The sequence below is a fragment of the Phaethon lepturus genome, unplaced genomic scaffold (genome assembly GCF_000687285.1).
Source record: "Phaethon lepturus isolate BGI_N335 unplaced genomic scaffold, ASM68728v1 scaffold21205, whole genome shotgun sequence".
NCBI lineage: Eukaryota > Metazoa > Chordata > Aves > Phaethontiformes > Phaethontidae > Phaethon > Phaethon lepturus.
The window spans coordinates 110,022-131,505 of NW_010540221.1; the positions used below are offsets into that span (position 1 = coordinate 110,022).

Genomic DNA, 21,484 nt, shown 5'->3' on the forward strand with positions numbered 1-21,484 from the left:
CTGCCCGCCCAGGGTGAGGGCAGCCCAGGAGGGCCCAGCGGCACGGGTGGGAGCAGCAGCAGCGCATAGCCTTGTTCTTGTCTCCACCTGCTGATTTTATAAGCAAATATACCCAGGGAAAGTAACCTTACACATAAATACACGTGCCGGTTATTGCAGAGCTGTGTTTCAGGGCTCCTATCTAGGAGCTCCAGCTGCAACCAAACACTGTGATCTGGGAGAGGAGAAGAGAGACTTAAAAATGGAATGGGTGACCAGTTTTTTTCTGCTTTTTCACCCAGGCTTTTGGAAAACAAGTACAGTGCCATTCTGCCATCTGTTTCCTCCTGTTCAAAGACATTCAAAGGTACCACAGAGCTCTGATGACCAAGGGCAGCTAAGCGCCATCGTTTTGCACAGGGAGGGAAACGAAGGCTAACAAAGCTCTTGTGTAAGTAGGCAAGCTGGCACTACCATCACTCGATACATTTCTGGAGCTCACATGTCAAAAAGCATCACCTTCAATTCACTGAACCCTTCAAAGAAGCACACACCAGGGCACCAGCCTAACCTGGTGCTCACCCTCCTCAGAAAGGACTCAAAAAAGACGGGGAAGGCATATACAAAGGCATTTCTCATCAACTGCTAAACAGTCCAGTATACTCGTAACCTTAGATCTCTGCTTTATAGCAAATGAGTGATGAAAACCTCATGGGACAGGCTTGCAGGCTGCACTCGGAGCCACTGGGGTGCATTTTCAGAATTGGACAAAAATATTCTGAAGTGGATACCTGGAAGGGGCATGGGCAGCAAGGGGAAATATTTTCAGGAAAGGAAGAGTTTAAAAAGATTAAGAAAACCCTCTGATTAAAATTTTAAGAAGTGCTGGCACAGATCAGTTTTCCTGAAAAGCAGGAATTGGGCTCTATGCTGGCTCCTCAGATGCTATTTGGAGACCTGAAAAGCACAGTCATTTAGAAAGCAACTTCTTCAAGGAGTCCAGCTAAAACTACAAAGGCATAGAATTCCAGTCAGACACAGGAAATTCTTAGGGGAATACAAGAATTTTATGAGTCAGAAGATAAAAATCCTTCTGAATACCTAACTAAACTAATCTAATGAAGTAGTCATCAGGAAAGGAGTGTGATGAATCTGCATGTTAGGAAGGACAAATTTAAACAAACAGGAAATTGAACAACCTGAAGCTGTTTTCATTTTTACTCCCTCTGCCCTGCTCCTTTTTTTCTTTAAAGGTGCAAACTGAGTTGACAGCTGCAGAAGCTGCTGTGCGGGTCTGAGGGGACTATTTCATTTTAGATGAAGTTTCAGTTTAAAAGAAATTAATAGCCTGCCTTCTTTTTGCAAAGTTGGGAAGTCATTTTTTTATGATTCATTATTTGCACTGCTGTAGACCCTACAGGCCTAGAAAATTGCAAAGAAATACAGGGAAGGACAGTCCTTGATGTAAAGTTTATAACCTAAAATCTGGTTTCCTCCCTGGCATGCAGAAGTGAGGCTAAACGCTTCCTGTTAGATACTTTACCCATGCTGGTAGCTAGAGAGAGGGTTCAGTCCTAAATGGTACAGCTGATCCTGGTCCAGCTTCACACTGGGGCACATGCTTAGCTTTTGACATGGAAAAGTGGTCTGAGAGGTTTCCAGAGAGATCCTCACATCCACATGGGCCTTGACTTCAAGTACAGAGCATTTCATGACCAGCTGTGTGAAGCAATATGATACAGAATGCTAACTCCTCTACATTATGGAGCCAGGCATCATCTAGACTCAAAAAAGAAGCGGTTTACATATGTGTAGTATTGCGTGTTGGATGCCTTTTATAAGGAGTGAGGAGCTTTTTCAGTTTATAACCTTTTTATTACAAATTCTCTCATTTAGGAAATAAATGCTGGCAAATAGCACTTTGCAGAAATCATGTTAGAATTCCTAAAACTACAAAGATTGCTACTATTCTCACAAAGTTGCTTCTACACTAAAATTAAGTTTGCATTAAAGCTCTTCTGTTACTTCAGGTTTACTTCAGCTTGAAAGAAGTAAACTTATACAGAAGCCAGATTTTTTTATTTGTTTCAGTGACTGTTGTGATTTCAAATGTCTTCATTCCAGAATGGAAAAAAAGAAAAAGAAAATTCTCTTTAAACAAGGCTTCCTCCAAAACTGGTCTTGGGTTAATTAAAAAGTTTCATTATACAAAAAATTCATTATATGAAAATCAAAATACTTTATTGTAATTTTGATTTTTGTGTGTGTATGTGGTATTGTTGGATGCCTTTTTCCTACTAAAAACTTCAGCTAAGAAGTTGTGCTAAAATAATTTTGAGATGGAAAATGAAACCTTCATCCCCAAAAGACAAGCCACTGGCATGGTCTAATGTGCTGCGGTAGACAGTATGTTAGACATAGACTGAACTGACTGCAAACTACTTTTATATAAATTTAGGACACTGCTTAGTTTCCTATCTGAACTGCCTGTCTGGACCCTCCTATTTGGGGTTGATTCTGGACTCCACTTAAAATACTAATTGTTTATATTAAACAGACAAGAGAATGTGTGATGTATTTTAACTGTCAAAAGTGTTGTGAACAGCAGCAGCTGGAAGAGGAATGTTTAATCCACTCCGTTACCCCAAGCCTTTTAGAATCCTGTATCAGCAGCTAAATCTTACTCTTGCAGGCAAGAAAAACAGGGTATGAAGGGGCAGCACTGCAAAGCTGCTTCTACAGGAAAAAAAAGAAGGGGTATTCAAAAGCCATAGCATTGTCATTCTTAGGGCAAAATAGAGCAAAATCTAAATCTACAACAGTATTGATGCATCTGTGAAAGCTGTGCACATTTTTGTGTGGAACAGCTCACATTTTGTGGCTCCTTTCTTGTGCTGGTTTGTTCACACTTAGCTGATGCTAGAGATGTGATGCAGGTAGTGATGGGAGATACCACTTGAACCATTCACTGTATGATACCCCTAAAAAAAAGAATCTTGATACTATCAGTTAATGTAATACTCTTAAATCTTCTAGACAAGTGGTCAGTGGCTTGTGTGGAGCTGTGAGTAAGGATAAGTTTCCTCCCCTATGCAATTTATTCTCACAGAGCACCTCAAACACATGCTTGGGACACTTCCTCGTGGTAACTGTTGCAGCATAAGCTTGTGCTGGGACCAGCTGGGCCCAAAACAAGGATAAGAGTTGTTACTTAAGAGAGGTTAATAAAGGCATTGCTGAGTAACAGGATCAAGTTATTTTCAACATTTATAAAAACTTCAAATTTTCAAAAGCAGAAAAAAATCCAACCACCATTATACTGTTTTGCGTATTTCCTTGAGGAAATCTGAGTAAAACAGCAAATCAGCTGCACACGGACAAATGATCCTTCTAATGTCAAAGGAAAGGAGGGTCTGAAACATTAAACAGAGAGATGCATGAGCTTGTGCAAACTGCTGTAGTGCAGGTTTTCCTTGGGAGACCTGACTTCTGCCGTGTGGTTTGGGGTCATTTTTTTTAATGCCACATTTACAGCACTGATTTGGCAAGTTCAGGAAAGGAACACCACTTTTGTTCATCCCATCAGTCTTTTACTTGTCCAATTGCCACTGCTGTATTAGTAGGAAAAATAGACATAATGAGGTGTAAAATAATGCTTTGCATTTAAAGACAGCGCTGTACTTCACTTTAATATTTACTTCAAAAGTAAACTCTGCTGAAACCTTGCATAAATAGCACCAAGTGAGTTTGCAAGGTATTCTGAACTTACTGAAGCAAAGTCGATTCACACCTCATACACACAAGTGCTTATTTGGTTGCTTACTGCCAAAACTTAGGCGAGGAGAGCCCTGGGATGAAGCAAGTAGAGAGAGAGGTAGGCAAGTCTTGACTGGAAGAAGAATTGTTAATAAAACAGAAGTTAGCCAACAGAAACATAGTCCACACCAACTGACATTAAGCTAGAATAGCTAAATTGAACAGTAGCTGCAGGTAGAGATTTTACTTAGATTTTAATTTGATTAAATACTTTTTACATCCTATGTGTCCAACTTCTCATTTTCAGCCTTTCCACTTTCTTTCTTCTTCTCATTAATTTTTCCTTATGCTACAGGAAATAGTTCTTTCTTTTCTTTTTCTCTCAAAAAGGCAGAAAACTGGGTGTCTGAGCTTCCTCTCAGGCAGTGTGTGTTTGGGAGTGTGAAGTCAAGGAACTATAGCCTTGATTAGATTTTGGAAGGAGCTGTACAGAGATTTTGTTCAGGTTTGAAAGATGAGTTTGTGGTTCATTCTAGAAGGAAAGTCTTATAGACGCTTTCACCAGAGAAGGCAAAATACAGAATCTTGACACGGGTTCAGTAGGAAATCTTTCATAAAAACAGGTTTTTAAACAAAAGAAACATGAAATGCTTACTTACTGGAAGCAAACATTTTTGTAGGGATGTCTCCATTTCACCGAAGACCCACTCAACCCAGAACAGCCAGAAACCTGCTGGTAATGAGGTCCATGGGAGATGCATGGAGGCTTCTGTTCTGATCAACTTCTAATATTTTGTATGTGAAGTGGAGAAGCTTTAGCAAGGCAGACTTAGGGGAAGGTGTCATATGATAGCTGAAGCAATCCATCCTGCCCCTCTCTTGACCCTGCTCTCAGTTGTCTTGGTCCTGCTGCTTCCTCACCATTCACCAGCTCTGGTGCTTATTGATTTGTGGGGAGAAAGTTAATTCACTAAACCAGCAGAAAATTACTCAACTTTTTTTCTGGGCTAGCTGACTCAGTTAACTGACAGGTTAAACAACCACTGGAGGCAACGCAAGGCAGAAGGTGAGAATACAGGGCAAAGGGTGTAAGGATGACAGAAACACTGCTGTGATGACTTAGTGTGATGTCCCTGATTGATAGAAACTCTACAGTTAGAATAAGGTAAACCTCTGAGCTCAGCATGTCTTTGCACACAATGTCTTTGCATTAATAGCACAGAAACATGATTATAAGCTGACCACATGAACAATGGATTTGACTAAAAGGCTGCTTGAGGTCAGTGTCTTTATAATTCAAATAAGTCTGTAATCCCTCTGTTTCAAAGATTTCCTCTGTCTCAGCATTACAAAAGGCAAAGTACGAGAATTTAGAACTTAAAATAAATTACCTGGCTTATTATCTGGACTAAATCTTTTCTCAAAGAGCAGGTAGCAGAGGATGCACTTTCCAGGAAAGGGACTGAAACACACTGTACTTTTCATTCTCTAAGCATGCTGTGAGCACTTAAAAGAACAGATCACTCAAGAAAAGTTACAGTATGGCAGTTCCCAACCCTATCTTGGATACAGCAAAATCTAACTGTTGACACCAAGCTACCCCAGTACTGACCCAACTCTATTCAACAAACTCAAACCTTTTTTAAATGCTGTATAACTCCGCACAAGTACAATGTGTGTTTGTTTAAGTTCTGAGCAGGCAAAGCGTATTTAGCAGCATCACGACAATGGAAGTTGAAGGGATGGGGAAAGACTGGAGTAACAGAGGTTGCTGGGTTTTCCCTCTCTACCTTTCACATGTTCATCAGATTGCAACCAAAGTAACACATATTCTGGCTGCGGAGTGCTCTTAGCGTTAGCAGAAGGTTGCCTAAAAGGGACTATTCTAAACTCAAACCTCCACTGAAATTTAAAGGGCATTTAGCACCCTGAACTAGCCCAAAAGATCTTTGCACACTCCCTGACTTCTTCCCGGCTCTCCAGGAAGCTGAGGCATGCCCATGGTTTTAAACGCTCATGCTGAAATTCTATCACTCCAGGTGTTCTCAATAGGATTCCTTCCTATGAAACAACTAAAGAGGTAACGTATGGTCCAAATCTCTGCAGGAAAAGAACAGAGCCAACAGCACAATCAATTTCTGAAAAATGATTTGGTTCCCATGCCATAATCAACAGCCTATAAAGCATCTAACACAAAACCCAAACAAGTCTTGCAGCTTCTGGCTTTAGAGCTAGAACTAGAGGAGCTGGGGAATCTCCGACCCACATTCCAACATGGACCTTAAAAACGAAGTTCCCTCCCTCCCAGGTAGTTTAATAACCTGCAGATTTTCAGTACAGGCCATATCCGACATCAGTTTCAGAGCCTCACCTTCAACCACATTAAAACAGTTGTACATTTTGACATGAAACATTTCATTTGCACAAGGCACCATCCCATTGATTTGGTGTATTGGGGGCGGGGGGGGGGCTGTGGAGTGGGCAGGAGGAAGGATTCCTACTTTGTTGTATCCAAAGCAGCCTCAATAGCAGAACTTTCAATGTTCAACATCTATTCTTCAGTGCCCATATGACTAGGCGTAATGTTTGTTTCACACTGTTACTCCAAGTAACGCATTTTTTAATCTACACCCTGAGAAATGTTAAGTCTAAAATACTTGCAAAATTATGAATCATTTTCTAGAAAGACCTGGAAGAAAGTGATCACCCATTGGAGAGCTCTGTGTGCAATGACAGATCATCTCAGTTGGCATTCCCAGGGGTCACAGAGGGGTTCAGCTGCATTGTACCAGGGCAGCACCAAAAAGAAAGGCTGTCACAGCCGGATGATTGTGCTATCTAGGAAACCAACCTGTGGGTGCCAGTAATTAAGTAACCAATTAAATGGGGCCTTTTTTTTTTGAGTTTTGAGAATTTTGAGTGGATGGCAGGTTTGGGAATTTGTTTTTTTTTTTCTTTCTAAATACTAAAAATGCCTTAAACTGCAGTCTTTAGAGGTCTAGAAAGCTTCTGAAAAATTCTCAAATTTTGTACAAATTTATGACTGGAAAAAATGAAGAATTTGGACAAAATTCAAATAGCTCAACTGTTTCCACTCTTTATTTTGAAAGTATATAGTTCAAGCCTTTGTTTGAAATGTTTTCTTTCCAATATCAATTTATGCTAAAAAACCTGAGGGAGATACACCCATTTCAATACATTGAAAAAACAAAAATCTTTTACTTCTACTTGCCAACTTAAAGCGATCTTTCCTGGACACACAAGTTCCCAACCTTGTTTCCATATACAGGTTTGGTCCCCAAATAAAAAACTGTATTTTTCTCACAGTTCTAGCGGTGGCTACTTCAGCTTCCGGGACTAACTTTAGCCACCACTGTTTAAACATTTTACCTCTTTCTACAGTAAGAATGTATAGCAAAGCCTATACATCCATCCCAATATGTAAACTGGGTGAGCAGGGCAAACAATAATTTTATTTGCAGCTTTGTGTTAGTGTATCCTTCTGCTATCCGTATGTTTAACAATCTATTTTCCTGTGCCCATCCCATGAGATTATTTTTCTTATTTTTTTTCTTCACTGTTCTTTATTAGATCATTTAAATGTTTGCATGGGCTTCAGTAAGTATCAGTTGGTTTCCTGAGAGTGTAGCATTCTTCACTCTTTTTTTGAATGTTTTCAAAATTCCTGCTATCACTGCTGTAACTCTCTCATTCCCCATCATTCATTAGTCTTAAAACAGACTTGCACAAATAAACCATAACATTGAACTAATGAGTATGAGTGGGAAGTTTCTGTAAATAAAGCCTGAATTAAAGGTAGAATTTCTGCATAACTTAGATAATCTTATTCTTTACATTGCACTGAAGATGACAGTGAATGCCCTTCAATTTATTAATCTTTACGAATTTGAAGAACACCGTGCCTTATTCTTTCAGCTTCTTTAACAGACCACCTTTATGTTTTTAAATATGAAGTAACACACTCCTATCCAAATGCAAAAGCAGAACTGCAGTCTGTAATACATTTGACTACTTAGGCATTTTAATGTTATTGTCCACCTCCATCTGTGCAAAGTTTAAGCCTGGCACTGGGCAATACAGTTTATGAAAATTTAAAAAAATATGCACAAACTATTGGCAGAGGAATGAAAGAAATATACTGTTACTGCTCATACAAATTATGAGAAACTCATTAAAGCTCAATCATTTGTGGATAAGTAAAAACATTCTCAGAGGCAAAGTGCCAGTGGAAATCTCATGAGTTTCAGCTTCTGAAGTTTCCCAGTAAACCCCTTCGCTGTGGGAAGGAGGGCGGGGGGGGAGGGATGGACAAGGTCTCTGTATGGTCCACCCCTTTCTTGATCTGATGAAGGAAGATGAGATCACCTTAAGGCCAAGGGCATTTAGATGAAGGTCTGTGTCCCCCCTCCCACTCAGATCCTGTCAAGTTGCCTTGCCATTCTGGGTGCCCTACTAACAGGAACCCTAAGAGAGAGACATGGGTCTCAAACTTGGACTTCTGCATAGTCTTCACAGGAGGTAGGGAGGTGATGAGGTACTTACTCTCTCCTCCACAGAAACAGAAGCCCAAGAGGGGGCATGTCCCACCGGGGAGTCTCCCCAGTCTGTTACACATCCGGGCCAGGATTAGGTCTAACTTTAGGCACAGACCTTCCTTGTGTGAGAAAGCAAAGGGGAACGTGAAAACTGTTAATGTATCATTAAAGAAATTACTTTTACAGAGACTAGAGCAAGGGAGTTAAGATTACAGTTCTGCTATGTACATTTCTCTGCTTTTTTAGGAGTGGGACTTACTCTTAATATGGTCTACACTGTGATGCCTGGAACCAAAGAAGTAAAAGCAGCTGCCAGCATAGGTTTCAACATCATGCTGTTCTTCAACAGTAAAATCCAGCCCTGTTTAGTCATACTGTCACAATGACACAGATCCACGTACACCCAAGATGTATCATCGTTGAGGGGCAAGAGAAGAGTCTCAGACATGCAGATAGTAAAGAAAATAGGAAGATTTAAAAAAGAGAACTCCTCTAATTCTCTTCTTCAGAAAAGCCAGTTAACTGGGTAAGTGATGGCTGACATAACTTCAGTTTGCCTCAGTCTTAACACTAATACTAACTCTTGACCTAAAGTCCAGCTCTGACAGTACTCTTTCAATCAGGGATTTCTTTCTATCTTCGAAAGCAGGGAGGGCTGAAATTTTGAGGAAATGCTGTGTCTTCCCCTCTTGCCTTTTAAACTTGTTTCCAGAGCCCTAATGACCTCAACACAGTATTTTATGCAGCAGATTTTTTACTTGCCAGCACATTTTTTCCACCATTCTTCAACCTAAATATGTCTTAATCAGTTTCCAGCTATTCTGTCAGTGCTGACAGTTGACATTCCAAATCCCATCCCTCTGCAAACCCATATTCCTGGGACTTCATTTAAATACCTTAAATATAGAGTGTGTGGCAGCGGAAAAAAAAAATCACTGACTTAAAGGGAGATAATAGTATGGAAGTGAGTATAGGAGCACTTTCAAACACCAGAAATCTTATGGGTAGACACTTTTTAAATGAGAATATAAACAGGGGAATTCTGTTCTCATGACCACCTCCTTGAAAAGCATGAGGCAGAAACAGAACACTTCTCTTTCTAAATTTTAATGTTTTAAAAATACACCTTTCAGTTTTCACATCTGCATTTATTGTGTCAAGTGTCCTTAAAGTCATTAGAATGGTTAACACAGACTAAACGACTTTGACTTTCTAAAAGATCAAGAAAAGCAACATAAAATCAGCAAAATCTCTACCTACTAAAGCAGCAATTTCACATGCTTTCCGAAACATGCCAAAGGCCAGCTTAATATTTGGGCCCTGACTGAAGCTAAATTTAATACATTTACAACATTTTTGATTCTCTCTCTCGTTACCCTTAGGCCATCTCTCTTCCAGTTACATATTTCTCTTCCTGCCCATGCCCAGATGAGCAGTGGTGAATGATCGATTTACAAATCTTACTCATAATTCAAGAGAAAGAGATTAAAATTGCTGCAATTCTCTGAGGTAATGATAACTGGAGGCACATAAGCAGATTTGTTTTTTTGGAAGAAAGGTAAGAAAAGGGAAATGAAAAGGCATACAAGGAGAAACAGAACTAAAATAATCACAGGTAGACTCATCCTTCCCATAAATACGCTACACCCAAGCTCTGTGTACAGGTGGTTTACTGACATTCAGCAGAAGAACTTGAGAGTAATTGGGTAGCTCTCCTCTTAAGTTTATGAATTTTTTCCATGACAGCTCCACAGCAGCAGCTGTGGAAAGTGACTTGGGGGATCACACCTGCTCATCCCCAGCTCTCTGCACATCCATTCCAGACCGAGGTAATCCCTCCTGACTTTAACCATCAAAGTTACATGCCTAACTCTAAAGTTGATGGGCACTCAAAAAGGTGATTCCGTGCACCCTCAGATAGACTTCCCCAGCAGAAGGGATGAACCCCTCTGAGGACGCTTATCTCTTCCAACTCTGGATGAAGCCCAGAGGGCTGTGTTAAGGCAGATGGTTACAGTTAGATAAGATGATTCCACTCCCCCTGAGATGGTAATAGCTTGCATAAAATATCCCTCCAAATGAAATGCCGCCATTTCTCCACAGACACACAGGGATTGTGCATGTCTCCACAGACACAGAAATCACCTGAAAAGGATATTATGCAAATAATCAAAGCACCTCCATTGCTACAGCTAGTAAAGAAGAGCAAAGACTAGCACTAAACTTCATTCAGAGCAACGAAACACTGATAATATGGATTCTGTGATCTTAATAGGCATGGTGTTTGGAGAAGGGCATACAGACCTAAGATTGTTCAGACACCTGGACCATGGCTGATGAAAAGGCTGGGACCACTTACTCTGTAAACAACAACAGGCGGGCATGACAATGGTATACCAAACAACAGAGAACACTAATTCAGCCCCCGATGGAAAAGAAGGTTGCTAAGACTCCTGATTACATCACACAGTGATGCAATTCTTTCCTTGTAGAAATACTTTCAGCCCTTGTTAACTTAATTCACTGTTGTCTGGCTTAAGACCAGATTGTGCTGTCCTTACATAAAATTCAGGGCAAACTGTGTCTGGCTTAAACAGGCAGCATTAGACCTCATTGGTGTTTTGACTTTGGACTTAATCCTAAGCAGCTGGATGTTCACATGTACAGTGGCAGTTGCAGTGGTATGACAGAAACCTGCCTACCAGAACATCTCAAAGGCTGCCACTAAATTAAGTCAACAAAAGACAAATTAATGTTCTTTGCTTCATACTCAGATCAACACTGTAAAGATTTTGATGGTGATCACTGAACATTACAGTTTGCTTAACAGCAGCTTGCATTTTTCCCTTTACTTTTAGTACTACAAAACCTGAAATTGGTTTTGATAAGAGACTAAAATGTGAAATAGTAACAACTGACAGATCTTTCATACGGTTTCTTACTGGTCATAAATTTACAGCACTATATCAGTGAAATAAAAACATGAAATATTTTAATCTTTACTGAACCAAACTAACTTGGTTAGTCTGTACAGTCAAATAACATGAAACAGATAATTTTTTTCAAATAACAGATTTCTTACAGTTTCAATTAATACTGTACGATATCATTCTCATCATCTTGCATAGAAAAGATGCTAAGGGTTTTGTTCTCTTTGACAGATCCAAAGGGAAGAAACAAAAACAGCTTTCACCTCTTTCTTGTTCAAATTCATGACCCCATAAACCATGCTAATCAAAACACAAGATGTGCCATTTTGGACAACATGCACTGAGTAGGGAAGTGATTGTGCCCCTGTACTCGGCACTGGTGAGGCCACACCTCGAATATTGTGTTCAGTTTTGGGCCCCTCACTACAAGAAGGACATTGAGGTACTAGAGTGTGGCCAAAGAAGGGCAACGAAGCTGGTGAGGGGTCTGGAGCACAAGTCTTACAAGGAGTGGCTGAGGGAACTGGGGTTGTTCAGTCTGGAGAAGAGGAGGCTGAGGGGAGAACTTACCGCTCTCTACAACTACCTAAAAGGGGGTTGTGGCGACATGGGTGTTGGTCTCTTCTCCCAAGTAACTAGCAATAGGACGAGAGGAAATGGCCTCAAGTTGCACCAGGGGAGGTTTAGACTAGATATTAGGAAAAATTTCTTCACTGAGAGAGGGGTCAAGCATTGGAACAGGCTGCCCAGGGAGGTGGTGGAGTCACCATCACTGGAGGTGTTCAAAAAACGTGTCGACATGGCACTTCAGGATATGGTTTAGTGGGAATGGTGGTGTTGGGTTGATGGTTGGACTTGATGATCTTAAAGGTCTTTTCCAACCTTAATGATTCTGTGATTCTGTAATTGTATTTCTTCTGCATAGAACTGAGATCCCCTTCGCACAAATTTTGTGGTACGGGTAACTGTAGGCAGAGTGAAAGACTCTAATTCAGTTGAATGCATTTACCATGTTGCCTTTTATATTGCATTCCAGAGACTCTTTCTAACACAACTTCATTTACTCCATCTAAAAGGACATACTTTGTAAAGGCCACCCATGATTTGATTTATGGTGGATCTAAGAGGTGATCTCAACTGAGAAAGTGTTTCCACTGCACTAGGTCTTGGACATGCTCAATAGCAAGAGACAGCTTTTTCCCTGAAAAAGTACTTTGCCCAAGGTCACAGAGCTGTCAAGCTGTGCTGGAACAGGGTACAGAATCAGCAGATGTCCATACAACATTAAAAATATGAAACAGACATCCAAATTATGCCCAAACCTGCACATCTCAGCTACTTATATACACCCAGATGGATGCTGGTAGCTCCAGTAGCTTCTGCACCAGAAGATGGTAGAGACATAAAGTATTGTTGTACCCTGCAGAATTCTTGTTTCCTGGCACCGTGCAGTGAGCTAACTGGTATCCCGTGTTGCCATTCTTCAAAACCTCTTCAGAAGCACATACATGATACACAATGCCGTAACACTCCACTCACAAATGAATTATAGTTCAGCTTCCAAATTACAAAGACAACAGGCAATTTTTTCCCTCATTTCATGGTTTAAATGAATAGAGTACGAATAAAGCAGTGAAACAATACAAGTGACTTGAGCTGTATATGGTGTGGATAAGTTGCGTTTGAGCTGTATAACCATCTCAATGAGCCACAGCTGTGACCAGAAACCTCCCTGCTTGTCCATTCTTGTGGCTTCTCCTGCACATACTCCATTTTTGGCTAGTTAAATGGGACTATGGCAAAGTGAATTATCATAGTTTGTAATAGGTTTAGTTTGACTGACTGAATTTTCATTTAAGAGGAGCAGAAAAACTCTTTATCAAGCTTGTAAGTATAGGATAATTCAAGAGTATCACCAAAAATCTTCTACTTTGTCCACTGAACAAGACTGCAATGCAAGGAGCTCTTGAAAAATAATTAGGTAGCCTTGCTCAGTAAAAAACTGCACAAAGGTCTAAGTAAGAATCACAACATTTTTGTATGTAAGAAATCCGGCCCACCGGAACAGTAAAGATGTTATGCTGCTGAATGTTGCTAACTTGGAAGAGCAATTTGCTGTCTAACAATAAACTAATTCCGCAACAGACCAAGCAGCTATGCTTATGATGAATAAAAAATCTTCAGCCAATCTACTTTATAGTTTATAATTTAACTGACTACCACAGTTTCCAATTCCATGTAATAAAACCATGATTTATATATTATTCATGTCTTCTCAGACTACTTTTGCCAAATTGTTTCTTAAAGACAGCCTTTTTTAGCTACTTACAATGAAATGCAAAATGGAAAATATTGTCTTTAGTACTTAGAAAGAAAAGTAGAAAATTTCTCCTAAAAAAATCTGATGAATTTGCTTACATTAATGATAATAAAATGGAAAACCTAAATCTAAATATTTTTGTTACAGGACCAATTTAAACACATTGCAAGATCCTTCTCAGCAAGATCCTCCGAGCAAAGCAAGAAAAAGGAAGCCATGGTTATTAAAGTAGATGTAGGACAAAATTAGATAATTGTATTTGTTTTTGTTGATATTATATTCCTGGATCCAGGAACGAGGCCCTTTCACGCACAGTTCTTACCACATGCTGACAGGCAGTGCTTCGTGCCGCACAGTGAGCACATGTGCTAGCTCACAAGGGCAGAGCATCTTTAAGTAGCTGCCTTATTAATGAGAACACAAACAGGATTTTTTGGAGGGACTAATATATTATCAAAAAAAACCCCACAAAATAGAAATTATACAAATTATTCACACAGAAATATTTAAGGCTGTCGTGAGTCTGATCAAGGCTGCTGGCCTCCATTGATAGTTTCAAGGATCTAACTTATGGAAGTGAACAGGCTTTCTATTAAAATACTTTGACAACTGAGAAGAATTCATGCCAACGATAGCAAAGAATAGCCCAGCTCAGATACAAATAAGATGAACAGAGTAAGTGGGAGGAAAAGACATCTGCAACTGCAAAGCCAGTATTAGAATTTGGAAAGTTATACATTTGGAGTCCTCTGGCAGCTTACTGCCTTCTTTAAAAATCCTAGATGAGCAAGCTTGCCTACATGCTTACAACATTTTTAATCAGCCCTCCACAAATTAAAATATTGTTCTATAGGTTGAAATCATTTGACCAACTTTTGCCATCCTTTACAAGAGAAATAAGAGCAGGATGATGATCAGTTACCACAGGTCAGAGCTGTTACAAGCACATAGTTCACTGGGAGGTACCAGTGAGATGTCCCAGCCATCTATATTCCAAGTCACATTGCAGTATGGCCTTGAAAACATTCAACAGATGGTTCAGCTTGCATCTGAATCTAAATGCTCATCTTGCTGCTGAACAAATATAACAGACCATGCTCTCCAGCCATTGCATCCCTAATGATCTGCTTGTAGAGTTGTTAATGCCAAGAACAAAATAGCACTCACAAGTAACGACAATCAAGATAATCTGAGCTGCTGTTCTGTCTGTAGTTGCTGTCTCTCACTCTCTCTCTGCGCCAGCTCATGCACCCTTTCAAGAATCTGTGCACTCGTGGTGGGCAGAGAGAAGGAAATAGTTCCACATAGTTGAAAAAGACTCTGGAGACGCCATTTGCTTCACCCAAAAAGCTGTGGAGCATCCCTATTCTTCAGTACCTCAGTTGATTTTGCCACTTTTTCCTGTTACAGACTCTGCAAGTAATCTTTTCATGTTTTTAGATCAAATACTCTGGTTGTAGGGTGACTGATGAACTTGTCAATATGATTTCATTATGACACCAAATGTCTCTCCTCCCTGTTCCTGAAACTACTCAGACTTGCTAAGAAGAAATTAAGAACCACTCTATCACAACCTGGATGAAGAAGCTGACATCAATAAAATTTAAGAATTAATTTATTAATCTGTATTTAGATCTATGATCCAATCGATTGATGGATATTACTAAGCACCCCGCTGCTTCAGGGACCAAAGGTTTCACACAAGTTAAGTTTATTTTGGGTTTCCCTAGTAGCAAGGGTCAGGAAGAGATGCCCACTTTCAAGATGCCTTTTGGTTTTCATTTCTTTCTTAGTTGGGAGAATAGTTCCTTGCGCTCTTAATAGTTGTACTGACGACTTTCATACAATGGGACTGATGGCAGGCTAGGGGAAATCAGGGCTGATAGCGAGAGTTTGGCAAGTCTATTGCTGAACATCTGGAAGTGTAGCCAAGAGGAATTTATGAGAGGAAAACATCTGACCACCCCCAACCTTATAATTTTCTTCGACTGTTCTCTAGCACCTGTGCTGAATCATGTAGCCTAGCAAGTTAGTACATCGTAGGGGCCACATTAAGTGAACGATACCCGTAAATACAAGAGGTGAGAATGGAAAGGATGGGAACTTTGATGGGGATAGAGGGGTGCCAGCATCGTGCAGCGCTGGAGACATGGGGATACACTCATTCTGGTGGAAAAAGCCGTGTGCAGAGAGGAGAAATGACCTGCAGAGTCACTGGCTGACACTGTGAGTCCAGACAAGGCAGGCAAAAGAAATTCCAGGAACTGTCGGGGGCTCCTTGACTTGCTTTATATTTGACTGCTGGAGCGGCAGGGATCCAACAAAAGCTCATGTGTAGCTGTCCCTCAGGACAGCCTCTAGCTGCATGGGCAGCTATTATAGCTTAATTCCTGACACTAATTGGAATGTTTCCAAGTATTGACACAAACAGTGATATAAAATCACATAGGTAATCTCTACATTTCATTTGATCTGTATAGAAGCAGAGAAGACAGAAGAATGGGTTCTGGAGATGCATCTCTCTGAGAGAAGCGGGAAGCTGGCACAGCAAATGATGAAGAACACAGCTGAAGGCAGTATGCGCCCTTGGGCACTCCCCTCTCTTCTGCCAGTGCACAGATCCATGTCTACAGCACCGTGCTTCCACAACTGTCACTTTATTGCACCCTGTGCTCTCTGACTTCCTCCATTCCACCGTCTGAGTGACATATATATAAAAGCAACTACACTGGAGGCCAAGTGTATTGTCCAGGGATTTGTCCTTTCTTTTTAACACAGAACAAAACTCAAATTTCTTCCCCTTCACAATTTCACTGCCAACACTATCAGTTGAGTATCACATGGCTTACCTCCACAGTGACATGCAGGATACACCAATAGAGATGCCCCAAGAAAACTCCAGCCCACCCAGCAGGCAGTAGGAAACTCACCATCACCATTCTCTGGTGACCAGCGGGCATGCTGAGACAGTTGTTTGCATTTTCTATGTTTATTTTTCTATTACTAAAGTGGGATTAACAGTGTTCAGCAACAGCTTTTGAGACCTACAAATTCTTCCTGTTATGGAACAGCACCATAAAGACCTATTTTTCTCTAAATTAAAAAAAAAATCTTTAATTAACTGATTATTCTAATTTAATTACCATATTCTTAAATTCTAAAATTTGCTAACCAAGCACATAGCACAACAAGCATTTTAGACACTACTAAAATACTAATAAGTAGAACAAAATTGTTTCAGCTGTGGATCTTGTGGTTTACTTTGTTCCCTAACAGATTTTGAGGAAAAAAAAAAATTCCTACAACCTTTTTTCCTTTCAAGTATGTTTTTAGGAAAAATCTATTTTCAGTACCAGTGAAATTCATCATATTATGACAGGAAAGCAAAATTGTTTCATTTCATAAGATCTTCTAACAGCATGAAGCTAACCCCATGGTCTCTGAGACAGAAATTCTGCCAGCTATAGACTTACAAAGAATCGGCAGAGAAAAAGAAGTTTCTCAGATGGAACTGTTAGTCATGATATGAAGAATGTGTGTCCCCTACAGATGTTATAGCTATTTATATGATAAATCCCGATCATCACTATAGGAATCTTACAGCCTTCTTTTAAGTTAATACTTAAGTTCAAATTAATCTTCTTTTGACAATGTTTGTGTAATATTTCAGTGTTGAACAACATTTCCAGGGTTACATTTACAGTAAGCCTACTGGGCACTTTTAAAGCTGTATTCCAGACTTTGTACTTGCTTCAGAAAGACTTCTTTTAATTCTTCAGTGCTTCACAAATATTTCTAGGAAAGACAAGTACAATAAGCATTGATAAATGCTTAACAAGGGCACATGTAGACTTGCAAGTTAACTGGAATTAACATTAGGGTTTATTTAGAGCACGCGACAGATTGTAGAACAGCCCCCTGGAAGAAAATATTAATTCCAGAATAAAATTACCTCATTCTCACGTTCAACAGTTGAACTGTTCTGAGTAACGTGAGATGAAGGAGAACAAAGCATGTTTGTTCCAGTTTGTGGGATCGTTGGTTTACTCAGGAATCTCAGTCTGGGGAATTCAGAACAAAACGAGGGATATGAAAATACCTTACGTTGTCTCCAAGGAACTCAAAGTTGCATAAATATATGCATATATAAATGTCATTGGTTTCAAATGGCAACAGCCCTTTTAAAACCAATGCTACATTTACACACTTCAAAGGCCACATTATGCAGAACACAGTGCTACACAGGGCACCGCACACCCTGACAACAGAAAAATATTTTTTTACAAGAATGCCTCTCTGCCATCACCAACGCATCCTTCCACTCCCTGCCCACACCTTCCTGTTCACTCAAGGCAGCAGGAGGTCTGGGCTTATTGTCTGGTTTTGGATGGCAAGCTGCTTGGTGGAGAAACAAAACCAGAGATGTTTTATTTGGGTGATACATGTTGACTTGATCTCAGTATCTCCACTTCTCTGCTCTCCGTAATTGGCAACAAAAGATAAACTCTTAAGTGCTTTCGCTATCTGACTACCAAGAAGAGCTCCTGGGTGGAAGAATTGAGCACCACCCCTGTAAAGGGAAGGCTGCTTCAAAAAGAGAGATTTTTTTCAGCCTTGGTGCTTCTAGCAGTGAAATGCACTTTGAGGTTATGGACCTTCTGTGACTTCTTTCTTCTTAAAATGCCATGTTTATTGTGTGCTTAATCTGCTTTTTCTACTATCTTTTAACATCTATCTTTGGATGAGACACTGAAAGAGGCAGCACTGGTAAGACCGAGGTGTTAAACCTCAGTAATTCTCAGTTCTATATGTAACATTTGGAGCAAAGCATAAAATGAGATCAGAAGCCCAGCCTGGCCTGGCCAGCCACACACACTGGTGATCCACAATGGATCATGAGGTGAGGAGCCTTCAATACCTTAAGGGGGTGACCAGGGTCCCATGACCGGAAAGCCTGAAATTATTCCAACCAAACACTTCCCCAAGGATTTAGGGGAAAGGGATCACAAGCAGAAGACGAAAGTGAGACGCAGCAGAAAAAGGAGGAATAAATCTAAGAAATGCCTCAGCCCCAGACCTTCCCATGCTGTATCCCTGATGGCACACAAAGCGCTTTGAAGTGAGATGCAGCATGCTGTAACGCTAAAAATTCCTGTTGACATTCATTGTACCTGCTGATGTTGACAGTCAGCAAAATAACCTTCATCACCTGCTGCAGAAAATTCTGGTGCGTGTCCAGTGAGTATTTAGGTGCAGCAAGAAAAGTGTAGGCAGAGATGATCTTGGGTATTTTAATGCTCATTTACATTTATGTATTTTTGTGTGGTGACCCATAAATGATCTTTCTTTCCAAATCCTTTTACAACCTCTGTGTGCCTTGTGCTCTTGGGGACACAACACTGCATCAGGTGTTCACAAGGCCACAGCTCTGACCTTGTAAGAATAACACCTGAGTGCCTGTAGAAGAGCAGGACAGGGAAAGCAACTCTTGTCATCCAGTCTTGGGGCAACCAGCATTTCCAACACCCCTGTGTGAGAAATAAGAGACAATCTGTGCCCATAACACGGACCCAAGCTCAAGAAAAGCAAGCCTATGGAGCCTACACAGATGAAGAGGAGACATTCAAGAGCTGACGCTCAACCTACAGAGTCTAATCACCAAGGCCTGGTGACATCTACTGAGCAGGCATTCACCATAGGTGTGATGTGCCAAACTTTTTATCGATACTCTTGCCTTCCCTAGGAAAGACCATACCCCTCCCTTCTCTGCAAGGAGAAAAGCACACAGAAGAGTGCACGTAACAGGAGAGCTGCTTCAAAAGAAAAAGTCAGAAAATTGTTTGTAGCTTACCCCACCAAGCAAATCAAAGTTCTGCAGAGAGCATTTTCCCCTCAATAGAAAAGCCAGACATTTGATGTGCTGCTCCACACCATAGTTTTGGTGACTTTATTAAAAGAAAGGGGCTGATGGCAGACAATATGTGAAGCTATCCCCCCATGTAAAACTGTTTTGTCAAGATCCAAGAAGTAATCTTACCATAGAGTTCATTCAAACAACATTTAAAGCAAGTAACCTCAAACTCACAGACTAAAATCGTAATAGAAGAAAGATGACTCAATTATACAAGATGTAGGAATTGACTATATAAATACTTCCTGCTGTAGATTTCATTCCTATACAGTTCCAAAGATAAAATCTACTATGGAAAGAAAAAGCAACATAATACCTCACATTTCAAACCCAAATCATGTTGTAACTGGGATAAAAGGAAACATACTATTTCATAAATACTCTGATTATTATATATTGTAAAAGTCATATCATTATAAGCAATTGCAATCACTGCATTAAGGAAACCATATAGAAGATAACATTGGCCTAAACAGAAAATTGCCATAGTAATATTAGGTTTTCTGTTTAAAGTAGTTGTTTTCATCTGAACAAAAAAGTGTATTTTGAATGACCTTTTCAGGCAACGGACATTTTAGGTGGTTCCATGGCAACAGCCCATTCTTAATTTACTATCGTTTAAGGAACACCCAGGAATAGTTAACTGAATAAGAAACAGTCTGGTATTAGGATCTCTGTTTTTTCCACAACTGTTCCCGTTTGCTGTCCTGTGTTTTTTGTCTTGTTAGATACACATTAACCTGTTCGACTGACCTCCACTTCCCTCCCAGTCCCTACAATGCATTAAAATTCTTTAAAAAGACAACTTGAGAGAGACTGCCTTTTGGTAAACCTCCTAAAGCGAGCTCTACACACTGGTCTGGCATGCGTTGTGTACATGCATCTGTCATGAAAATTTGATGAAAAATCATCTGTTTCCTGACAGATAGGCTGCACTGACTTCAAATTCCCATGAAATGTCTTTGTCCACCAGGAAGAAAAACATTCTCCTTTAAAGCAGTGATCATTCTCAAACTTCACCTCAATCCTCCATTTGCTTTAGTCTGTATTATCATTTATTTGTACTATAATTTTTCTGGATCAATTAAAGCCTGTCGCAAGAAACATCTTCCTGGTCATCTTTTGGGAAAATGTAAAGAGACAGGAACTAATGAAAGGAATGAAAGCAAATGTTTCACAGTAATAATGCTCTTTTCAGAGGGTGAGAAATGAAGATCCTTTTTAAGACTGACCTACCCCAGTTTGTTTAAAACTAAACTGAACTTGAACTGATAAACTACTCTTTTGAGATTAACCTGAATAGTGTACATTCAGCAAAACACTGTAAATCTAAACATACCTGAATTGGAGTCGAACTTTGTTTCTGACCTGCAAAAGAAAATAAAAAGATCATAAGTTACAAGAACTGCTTTATGCCATAAAAGCCATTTGTCAGACTGATCCCCCAGCAAATATCATCTTTAACAAGACTGTCTACCTCTGTATGTTAATACTTAATGCATTCAAGGGCACTTGAACCCAAATGATAACTATTACCTTTAACATTTTTTGGTTTTTACAATGTAGAGTTACAAAAAAGATAGTTTAAAAGACAAATTACAAAATGAATGCAGAAAATAGAATATAAATTTAAAACAGGATTAAATTATATGCTGTGAATCCTAGAACACAGTTGTTCCTATGAAATAAAGATTGTTTTCATTCATTTTCATTTTTGAAAAGTCATTAAGAGGATTTAATTTATTCATGAATGTTTCCAATCTATTTTTGAAGCAGATACCGTTTCATTAATGTCATATGTATTGTATTCAATGATCTGTACTTAATTGTACAACATCCTAGGAGGGTTTTGTTTGTGTGTGTCTTCAATTTACTCACTCTGCACATAGGAATAAGTGGTTTGATTTTCTTAAAAGTGGAAAGCAGGGGGTGGGAAGAGAGGGAGAGACAGAGGGAGCCAGACCTAAATTTTAACTTGTTTTAAAGTCTTTGCAAAAAGACAATGATGTGTGCATTATGCACCATTAGCTTT

The 21,484-nt window shown here is 39.8% G+C and overlaps 1 protein-coding gene across 1 annotated transcript in view; it reads right to left on the reverse strand.

The window, feature by feature from the left end:
- The window catches only part of MSRB3 (methionine sulfoxide reductase B3), a gene marked incomplete at its 5' end in the record, with an annotated part of 48,301 nt that overhangs the window by 16,088 nt on the left and 10,729 nt on the right, over positions 1 to 21,484 (reverse strand). The window contains one exon of the mRNA XM_010287384.1: positions 20,792 to 20,820. Coding sequence (XP_010285686.1) covers positions 20,792 to 20,820 — 29 coding nt within the window. The remainder of the gene's footprint in view (positions 1 to 20,791; positions 20,821 to 21,484) is intronic.